Genomic DNA, 10,646 nt, shown 5'->3' on the forward strand with positions numbered 1-10,646 from the left:
GAGGGCTTAGTGATTAATTGGACATGTAGGTAAAGAAGAGGGAAAACTACTGGCTGACTCTCAAGTTTTCTTTCCTTAAACAATTGGATAGATTGTAGTGTTGTTTATTGATAAAGGGTACATAGAAGAAGGAGAAGTCTCTGTGCAGGAAGAAAAATATGATGGGCTCAGTTTGAAAAGTATGGTGCTTGTGGGACATCTGTGATCATAAGGTTGTGTGTCAACTTTCTGGGCCGTGATTATCAGTGATTTGGTAGTTATGATGTAATTGGCAGTCATATGATAATTTGATCACTTCCATGATGAGATTTGCTATCATGTGATCACCTCCATCATGGGATCTGCTGTGAGTAGCCAATCAGTTGAAAGGGAGTTTCCTTAGGGGCATGGTCTGCATAGAATGTGAGTGGACTCTCCGGCAAGGCTCAAGGACTTTTGCTTGCTCTGGATCCTGCAGCTGGCTCCTGTTCTTCTGATCTCTGGTTCTTGAGACTTGAACTAGCAGCTTAGCCATCTTGCCGGCTCAACTTGGGATTCATAGGTCTTCACCAGCCTGTCAGCAAGAGCCCGGCTGTCTGACCTGCTGTACTTGGGTTTGCCAGTTCCTGCGGCTACATGAACCTGGAGAAGCCTCTATCCTGACCCATGTACTTAGGACGTTCCAACCTCTATAACCACGTGAGCCATTTCCTTAGTATAAATCTCTTTATATAGATATTTATACACTTCACTGGTTTTGCTTCTTTACAGAACCCAGCCTAAGACAACATCCAAGTAGAGAGATCAGAAAACATTGGAAATACGAGTGTGAAGATGGGGGGTGGGACTTGTACTAGAGAAATAATTTGGGGAGACATTGACACATAGATGGTATTCAAAGCCGTGGTAGTGAATAGAATCATTCAGAAAGTTGTTGTTGTTGCCATTGCTGTCCAGTTGGCACAAACTCATGGTGACCTCATGTATAACAAAATGCAACACTGCATAGCTATTGCTCCGCCATCACCACAATCATTGATATGTTTTAGTCTATTGTTGCAGCTATGTCCTCATGTTACAGAAATAATGTGTAGAATAAAAAGAAAAGAAGTCATAATAGCAACAACAACAACAACTAAAAATAGAGAAATGCCAACATTTAAGAGGCAAGAAATGGAAATGAACGCTGCAAAAGCAGCTGAAAAAGAACACTATTAGAAAAAATCTGAAAATAAATCTAAGGAGGAAAATTCTTTTTCAGGGAGAGAATTCTAGGTTATCTAAAAGGATAAAGACTGAGAGATTTCCACGGCTTTATCAAGAAGACTTGGAAAGAGCAATTCATTAGAGTTGTAGGAGCAGTATACAGGTTGACGTGCACTGAGAAATAAGTGGGATTTGAGGAAGTCCATACTGTAATGGGATGTACAGATAAGAAATTAGCTGAAGGTAAATATGTATCCAGAAAGGGATGCCTAAGATGGAAGAGACTTAAGCTGAAAATATGGGTTCAAAAGAGCAGGAGAACATTCAAGTTACAGAAAAGAGGTAAGGTCTCCAAGAAACAGGAAGGTGGGATCCTGTGTAGGGGTGTTAACCTTTTTCAGAAATAAGGATCTTTCATCTATTAAAACAAGAGAAAAGGAGAAAGGAAGGATGAACGGAAATGCAAATAAGCTTCCCTCATTGATGGCTGAGAGTTGGGTGTCTGCATCTGATAGTAGTTTCTATTTTCTCTGTGAATACAGGAAGTGATGTGAAGGAATGTGCTGTAGTGAGACCTTTGAGAAAAGATTTAAAATAACCTCTGGGGATCCTGGAAAGAAAGCTGAATTTTTCCTTTCTGGCTTTGTCAAAAACAATTTTAAAAAAAGAAAAGAAAGGTTGCCATTGAATCCATTCCAACTCAAGGCAATCCCACAAGTGTCAGAGTAGAACTGTGCTCCATAGAGTATTCCTTTTTTTTTCCTTAATTTTATTTATTTTGTTTTTGTTGACAGTATACACAGAAAAGCATACACCAAATCAACATTTTCTACATGTACAATTCAGTAAGTTCACATTTTTTGAGCTGTGCAACCATTTTCACCCTCCTTTTCTGAGTTGTTCCTCCCTTATTAACATAAACTCACTGCACCCTAAGGTTCCTATGTAATCTTTCAAGTTACTGTTGTCAGTTTGATCCCGTACAGATAGCGCTTAAAAGAGCATAATGCTCAAGGCAGACATTTTTTCCTAGTTAAGCTAAACTTTGTTTTTAAGAAGACTTCAGGGGATATTTTTAGTTTAAGTTTAAAGATTATCTCAGGGCAATAGTTTTGAGGGTTCATTCAGCCTCCATGGCTCCAGAAAGTCTGGAGTCCATGAGAATTTAAAAGTCTGTTCTACGTTTTCCTCCTGTAGATCGGGATTTTACTATAGAATCTTTCACTAAAATGTTCAGTAATGGATTCTGGGCACCATGCAGTTCTTCTGGTCTCATAGCAAAGGAGGAAGTTGTTTAATTAGCCATACATTCAATTTCTTCCGCCTGTTTCTGACTCTTCTTCTTCCTTTGTTACTCCAGGTGAATAGGGACAGATTATTGTTCTTTGGATGGGTGCTTGCAAGCTTTTAAGAGCCTAGGCACTAAGCAATGAACTAGGAGGTAGAACAAAAACACTAAACACATTATTAGGCCAATTAACTGAGATGTCTAGTGAAATATTGATCCTAAACCTCCAAACCAGGAAAACAAATCCTAAATGGTGTTTGCTTGTACATAACTCCACAGGGTTTTCAATGGCTCATTTACCAGCCTTTTTTCCAAGGAACCTCTGGGTGAAATTACGCCTCCAACTTTTTGGTTAACACTTGAGCGTGTCAACAATTTCCACTACCCAGGTATTCCATCAACAACAATAGCTTGTATTTATTGAGTAATTATGATTTGCTAAGGGTTTTACACATAGTAACTCATTTCATTCTCACAACAGCCAGAGAGGTAGGTGCTATTATACAAATGAGCATACAAAGACTTAGAGAAGTTAAGTGGCCAGCCAATACCCAGCTGGCAAGTGGTGAGACCTGGTTTCCGTGTAGGCTGAGTTACTTCAGAGCCCACATTCCAGCACCCTTTCTACCTCTTACAGAGTCCTTTTTTCTTCTGAAACTATCTTATCTGTGTATGTGAATATCTTCTTGATTATTTTCTGTGATAACGGTTTTCCTCCACAACCTAATTTCAAGTTGCTCAGGGCAGGATCTGTGTCTTCTATTATTTTCTGTTTTCTACAACCCATAGAAATGCAGAACAAAAAGTGTTCATATACATGAACCACTTCCTTAGTAGTTGTAATTAAAATAGTACAAAAACACTAAAAGGGAACCTTTTAAATCTGCCCCACATAGAACACAACTTTTCCTCTGTGTTCTCCTTTAGTCTTATGTATACGTATGTACACAATGCAACAAAAACCATACATGTTGCCATTTAGTCGATTTTGACTCAGAGCGACCCCATCTACAACGGAGTAGAACTGCCCACATAGGCTTTCCAAGGAGCAGATGGTGGATTTGAACTGCCAACCTTTTGATTGGCAGCTGAGCCCTTAACCACTGAATTCCCAGGCTCAGTGTGTATACATGTATCATATAATCTATTATTATTATATTTTGTCTTCTGATTATTAAACTTATTTGTAAATATTTTCCTATGTTGCACATAATCTTCATGTAAATTTTTTTAGAAGCTAAACTTTTTACACTTGCTAAGCACATTCATGAAATTTTATTTTAAGTCTTAAAGATATGATAGTTTATCCCCATTTTGAAAGGCAGTGGTGGTTTATTGGTAGAATTCTCCCCACCTGTGCAAGAGACCTCTGTTCAATTCACATCCAATTTACTTTAAGCACAGCCACTGCCCATCTGTCAGTAGAAGCTTACATGTTGCTGTGCTGCTAAACAGGTTTTGGCAGGGCTTCCAGATAAGATGGACTAGGAAGAAGGCGTGGTTATCTACTTTGAACTTAGGCAATGGAAACTCTATAGATCACAACGATACAATCCATATCCAATCCCCGGGATGGCCCAGGAGCAGGCGCCATTTCATCCTGTTGCCCATGGGGATGCAATGAGTTAGTTGGAGGTGATTGGACAGCAGCTAACAAGAAAAACATCCCCATTTTATGGAATCTATATGTTAGGTGTCCGACCATTCCAAGGAAGATGATTCATATGTTGTGGGACAAATATTTGGACAAGTTTTCTCATTTAGATATCAATAGTATGACAAACTCATGATATGATCAAACACACGACTGACAGTCAGGAAGCCACACACAATACAGAATATGCAAAAGTTGCTGTCAACTTCATAAGTAGAAAGGGAATGTCTGTAAACTGAGGGGTGATATGTATAAATCCCATGGAAATCTTAGATGAGGTAAGGTTCCAGATAAGGAGAATATATGGAAAGACAACCGATGTGGTAAAAGGACACACTTGCGGTTCACTACGCCTTGGGAAAAAGCATCACAGAGGAGGTAGGATAACCTAAAGAGAAAGTATTTGTTAAGTAGAGCTAGAATATGTGAGCATATAAAAAATATAAAGGGAAAATTTTATTCTGACAAAAAATATTACACCCTCTGGGTTTTCATGCAGATACATGCAAGCAATGGAAAAGGGAAACCAAACCAGTGTCTCCGAATTTCTCCTCCTGGGCTTCTCCAGTTGGCCAGGGCACCAGGTGCTCCTCTTTTCACTTTTCCTGTGTCTCTACCTAACAGGGCTGTTGGGGAACTTGCTCATCTTGATGGCTATTGCCTCAGACCATCACCTCCACACACCCATGTATTTTTTCCTTGCCAATCTGTTCTTGGTAGACCTTTGCCTTTCTTCAGCTACAGTTCCCAAGGTGCTCCTGAACATCCAAACACAGACTCAGTCCATCTCCTATCCTGCCTGCTTGGCTCAGATGTACTTCTGTATTATGTTTTCCCACATGGACAATTTTCTTCTCACGGTGATGGCATATGACCGTTATGTGGCCATCTGTCACCCTTTGCATTACTCCACTATTATGACCCAGAGCCTCTGTGCCTGCCTGGTGGCTGTTTCCTGGGTCATTGCCACTTTGAACCCCCTCTTGCACACTCTTATGATGGCCCATCTGCACTTCTGCTCTGACAATGTCATCCACCATTTCTTCTGTGATATCAACTCTCTCCTCTCTCTAGCCTGTTCTGACACCAGCCTTAATCAGTTGATGGCTCTGGGTACAGTGGGGCTGCTCTTTGTGGTACCTTCAGGGTGTATCCTAGCATCCTATGCCCGCATCATTTCTGCTGTGATGAAAATCCCTTCTGCCCAAGGAAAACTCAAGGCTTTCTCCACCTGTGGATCCCACCTTACCTTGGTCATTTTTTTCTATGGAGCAATCACAGGGATCTATATGAGTCCTTCATCCAACCACTCAACTGAAAAAGACTCAGCAGCATCAGTGATTTTCATGGTGGTAGCCCCTGTATTAAATCCTTTCATTTACAGTCTAAAGAACAATGAGCTGAAGGGCGCTTTAAAGAAGGCCCTACACCAGAGAAAAACTTTCTCCTAGTGATTTGTACTGGCTAGAAAGTTCAAATGTAATAAGATCATTATTTTACTATTATAACTACAAAGCTGTTGTTAAGTACCTAATTAAACTTGGCATAACCTAAGTTTCCTACAAACACTAAGAGTGACATAATCAAAGGCTTATCCATTTGAGCTCTCTGACAGATTATTGATGTGGACAAATATTTATACATGAAGTCCCTGAAAATTACAATGAAATATGAAATCAGCATTTCAGTGCAGAGTTAAAACATCACAGGCAGCTTGTACTAACAAGGAATAAACACAAGGAGTGCAGAATAGAAGACGGCCCCCGGACTATCCTCCTCCTAGGGTAGGATGGAGTAGATGACCACACTGGCATGCATGAAAAACACTAGGGATTAAAGTTATTATGAAATCAAATGTTCAAACCATAACTGCGATGTGAGGTCAAAGGGAGAAGAGATTGATGAGGGCTGAAGAGGTCAAGGAACACTTCAAGGAAAAGACAACACTTAATCTTCCTCTTGAATGACAGATGAGCTTTACATAGGAATGAGGAGAACATTCAAACACAGGAGGACGTTTTGTAGGTAAAAAGGAGCATGGCGCATATTGAAAAAAATTAATCTGAATGGAGTAAATGGTCTGTATTAGGGACTGGTAAGAGTATGGGTAGTTATTCCTCACCCTGGTGTTTTATATTTATTGATATTTTATGATTATATTGTTTGCATTTTTTATAATCTGTCTGCTTTTCCCCTGTGTAAAAACAGAATCTATATCTATGTCTATATACATGTCTATCTCTAAAATCATGTCTATATAAATCTTCATGCTGGTCTACAAAGAATTGTCTGAGACTCTACTAAAATTTAAAAATCTGAATTGTTATTCGAGGAGCCCTGGTGGAGCAGTGGTTGAATGCTCAAGTGCTAACCAAAAGGTTGGTGGTTCCTCAAAAAAAGACCAGACTTACTGGTCTGACAGAGACTGGAGAAACCCTGAGAGTATGGCCCCCAGACACCCTTTTAACTCAGTAATGAAGTCACTCCCAAGGCTCACCTTTCAGCCGAAGATTAGATAAGCCCATAAAAGAAAACAAGACTAAAAGAGCACACCGACCAGGAGCGATGACTAGGGAACAGGAAAGCTGATAAAAGGAAACCCAAGGTTGAGAAAGGGGAGTGTTGACATGTCATAAAACAATATGTGTACTAACTGTTTAATGAGAGACTAGTTTGTCCTGTAAACCTTCATCTAAAGTACAATTAAACACACACACACACACACACACACACACACACAAAGGCTGATGGTTTGAAACCACCAGCGGCTCTATGGGACAAAGATGTGGCAGTCTGCTTTTGTAAAGATTTACAGCCTTGGAAACCCTATAGGGCAGTCCTACTCTGTCCTTTAGGGTCACTATGAGTCAGAATCCACTCCACAGCAATGGATTTTGGGTATTGTTATTCACTCTGAAACACCTATCTGAGAAGCACCAAACCTGCAATTAAAAGCATATGTCCTTGTGAGTTTTTATTGGGAATCCGTATCTGATTTAACTGGTTGTTTTTTGTGTCCACGATGTTCCCTTAGAGTCCTGCAAAGGGCAATTTCCCATACCTCATATTTTAAGTCATATTATCCAAAATACTTTTTCAAACTTGGGAAAAAAAATTTTTTTTCTTATGTGATATAATAATTAACATGCAGAAAGAGAGATAAGAATACAGAGATAAAGAGAGAATAAGACAGCATTTTACTATAAATATTAGTTTATTTGTTTATGATGGGGAGCCTGTCTAGAAACTGCATTTGTGGTTTTTATTTCTCTGAAGAGAGACATAAGAAAAATTTGTTGGACCATGTAAGGACTATATCAGATCCCAATTTCCTGTTTCTTGAAAGATCTTTGTATGTCAGGTATCTTAGCTGCACACAACAGAAATCAATCCTGCTTTATAAAGAAGTAATGGAATATAATGAGGTTATTGGATTTTTTTTTATTGGATAGTTCGTAAAATTGCTGGAGAACCTCTCTCAGAGACCCACAATCAGACCACAGCCTAAACAACATACTTAGAACCATCTGAGGTTGACTGCTTACCACACTCATGCTACCTGCCTTGGACACTAGATGCCTATGCTAGCCTAATGCAACTGCTGACTCATAAACTGGACATTTCTGCCATTGCCACCACCACCAGAGATACTTTCCACTGCTGCTAGTTCTTTGTATCACTAACCCTCGATTCAAATTGTAAGGTGGCCATATCTGATTGGCCAACATAAAGCATATGCCCCTACCCTAAGCACGAGGAAGACTGAGAAAGAAAATACATCAAATGTTCACCTATACTGAACACCATGCTGTGCTTCCCAGATCCTCTTTCAGGACTGAAGGGCTCATTTTTCCAGGTGCTGTGAGTTCTGCCAGCTGATAGCCCTCTCTGACAGGCCTCACTGTCAGCCCTCTCAAGAAATTGTCCTCAACTGAAAACAGCAGCCTGGCCTAAAGTCATAACTCCTTCCTTGGGGCGAATTGAATTCAATGATCAGTCCCAAGGGGATACAAAGGCTCAATACCTATGGCCCAACTCAGGAATACACTGAAGGGCCATCTTAGTTCCATGGGAGTAGCTAAAGCTTTTGTTGCGGTTGTATCACAGCCCAGCTTCTTCAGCCTTTACTCCCTCACAGGTTCAATCCCAAAATTTCCCCCTAAAAACTTCCTGAATGTCAAAATCTACCTCAGAGTATGCTTCTTTTGGAAGCCAAACTGCAATACCACCTATAACAAGGCAGTTAAACAACATTCTCTGAACGTAATGCAAAAAAAAAAAAAATTAATGAGACATTTAGTGACAGTAAGGCTCTCCACTTGAAATATTTTTAATTCTCTCTTAAATAACTCTTGACTCAAGGAGAAAATACAAACATTTCAGAATCTCTAGAAAATGATAATCAAATCACTACATATAAGAAAATGTGGGAACAGCTAGAGCAGTGTGCAGAGGAAAATTCTTAGCCATAAACTCATATATGAAATACAGATTTAAAAAAAAAAAAAACACATTGCCAGCAATCCCAATTCATAGTGACCTATAGGACAGAATATAAGTGCTCCTACAGGGTTTGCAAGGAGCAGCTGGGGATTGAACTGACCACCTTTTGGCTTGCAGGGCGCTCTTAACCACTGAGGCACCAGGGCTCCTCATGAAGCATAGATAAATCTAATTAATTAGGAATCAAACTAAAAAGTAAGTCAACAAAGTAAACTGAAGTAATACAAAATAAACTGAGATTAAAGCAGCGATTAATAAATTTGTACACAGAAAAACAGAGGCTATAAATAAATCTGGGAGGGATATTAAAAAAAATTGAGAAACCACAGCCCAACCTAATTAACAACAACAAAAAATAATAATAAGAGAGGGTAATTCACAAATATACAAAATAAGAAACGATTAAGAAGAAATCCCTACAGAAACAGAGGCAATTTAAAGAAACATAACACTAGCTGGGTAGCAGTGGAGAGGCAGCAACTGGGCAGCCCAGCTTCGAGAAGGCTTTCTGCATGCTACGGCCCACAGACACCCTGCGACCACCTTCCCCACCACCAAAATGCCCAAAAGGAAGGTCAGCTCTGCCTATGAGGAGGTGAAGGAGGAGCCTAAGAGGAGTTCAGGGAGGTTGTCAGCTAAACTGCTCCTGCAAAAGTGGAAATGAAGACAAAAAAGGTAGCAGGAAAGGATAAATCTTCAGACAAAAAAGGACAAACAAAAGGGAAGCAAATGGAAAACAGACTGAAGCAGCTAACCAAGAAACTAAAGATTTTAAAAATGAGGAGAGTCCAGCCTCTGATGAAGCAGGAGAGATGTTTTATCAGTGGTCCTTGTATCTCCCTTCTTGTACAATCCAGAGGAATATTTTTATCAACTCTTTTATAAATGCAAATTTTTAAGTGGCTCTAGAAACATTTTTAATAAGGAAGAAATCCCACTTTAACCCGTTTTTAAAATCTGAATGCCTTTTTTTTTAAGAGGTGAAATCATTTGCTGGCAACAAGTACAGGTACTGGTTAACTGTCGTCGATGCCAATGGAACATTCCACCAGTGGTGACAGGGGGCAGTTTTTATATCCCATAATACAAAACATACTTACTGGCAATTTGGAGTCTAAGTCATGCATTTTTATGTCTTCGACATTTAAAGTGACTCCTATTTTCATGTTGTTTTTTAGTAGAATAGTTTCTTAAAGAAAACCACTCCCTCATCTTGGTTCTTTTTGTCAGAACGGTGTGCATTATGTGGTAGTTCAGTTTTCCTGATAACTTTATGTGATGTGGAAGGTTGAACATTTAGTGTGTATTGTACATAATAATAAATTGTGAATCAGCGGGATTTATGATACAACAGCTTATCAACATTTGAAGATATTGGTCCTTGGTATCCTCTTAAAGGAAATTTTGCCTCCAAATTTAAAATTGTAAAGTCCCTGGAATTTAGAGAAGAATTATAGCTACATGACTTTTTAGATTTTTGGTATGTACATTAAGAATTGCGTACAAATTGTTCATAATGTCTCTGTACTGATCCTCAAAACAACTAATAAAATACCAATTGTGAAAGAAAAAAAGAAACATAAGGCTCAAGTGTTTGAGTTAGAGCTGTGCAAATAAATTTTGAAACCGAAGCAACTGGGTAATTTTCTAGGAAAATATAGTTATCAAAACTGACCATAGAGAAAATATAAAATCTAAACAGATTTATTTCCATCAAATCTTTAAATAACTAACACCCAGAAAGAACCAGACCTGAAGGTTCTATAGGGAATTCCTACCAAACCTTAAATAATTATCACAGCCTACAAAAACTTTTGAAAAATACATTCAAAATGAGCATGTTGTTATCAAAATCTGGAAAAGACTAGACAATGTTATACTACACAAATTCTACTCATAAATCCAGATGCAAAAAATATACATATAATACTGCCAAAAGGAATCCAGCAGCATTTCAAAAGAATGATATATCATGAACAAGATGCATGAATGGTTCAAAAATAAGATATCTGTTAA

General features: G+C 38.9%; 1 protein-coding gene and 1 pseudogene across 1 annotated transcript; both read left to right on the forward strand.

The window, feature by feature from the left end:
* Nucleotides 1-4,605: 4,605 nt before the first annotated feature.
* LOC126061595 (putative olfactory receptor 1F12P) lies at nucleotides 4,606-5,578 on the forward strand. Its single transcript, XM_049858277.1, has one exon. The coding sequence runs from the start codon at nucleotides 4,631-4,633 to the stop codon at nucleotides 5,576-5,578; it is 948 nt and encodes a 315-aa protein (XP_049714234.1). The 5' UTR covers nucleotides 4,606-4,630.
* A 3,611-nt stretch (nucleotides 5,579-9,189) lies between these two features.
* Nucleotides 9,190-9,529, forward strand: LOC126061665 (non-histone chromosomal protein HMG-14-like; annotated as a pseudogene).
* Nucleotides 9,530-10,646: the final 1,117 nt, after the last annotated feature.

Source organism: Elephas maximus, chromosome 1, assembly GCF_024166365.1.
Source record: "Elephas maximus indicus isolate mEleMax1 chromosome 1, mEleMax1 primary haplotype, whole genome shotgun sequence".
Lineage (NCBI taxonomy): Eukaryota > Metazoa > Chordata > Mammalia > Proboscidea > Elephantidae > Elephas > Elephas maximus.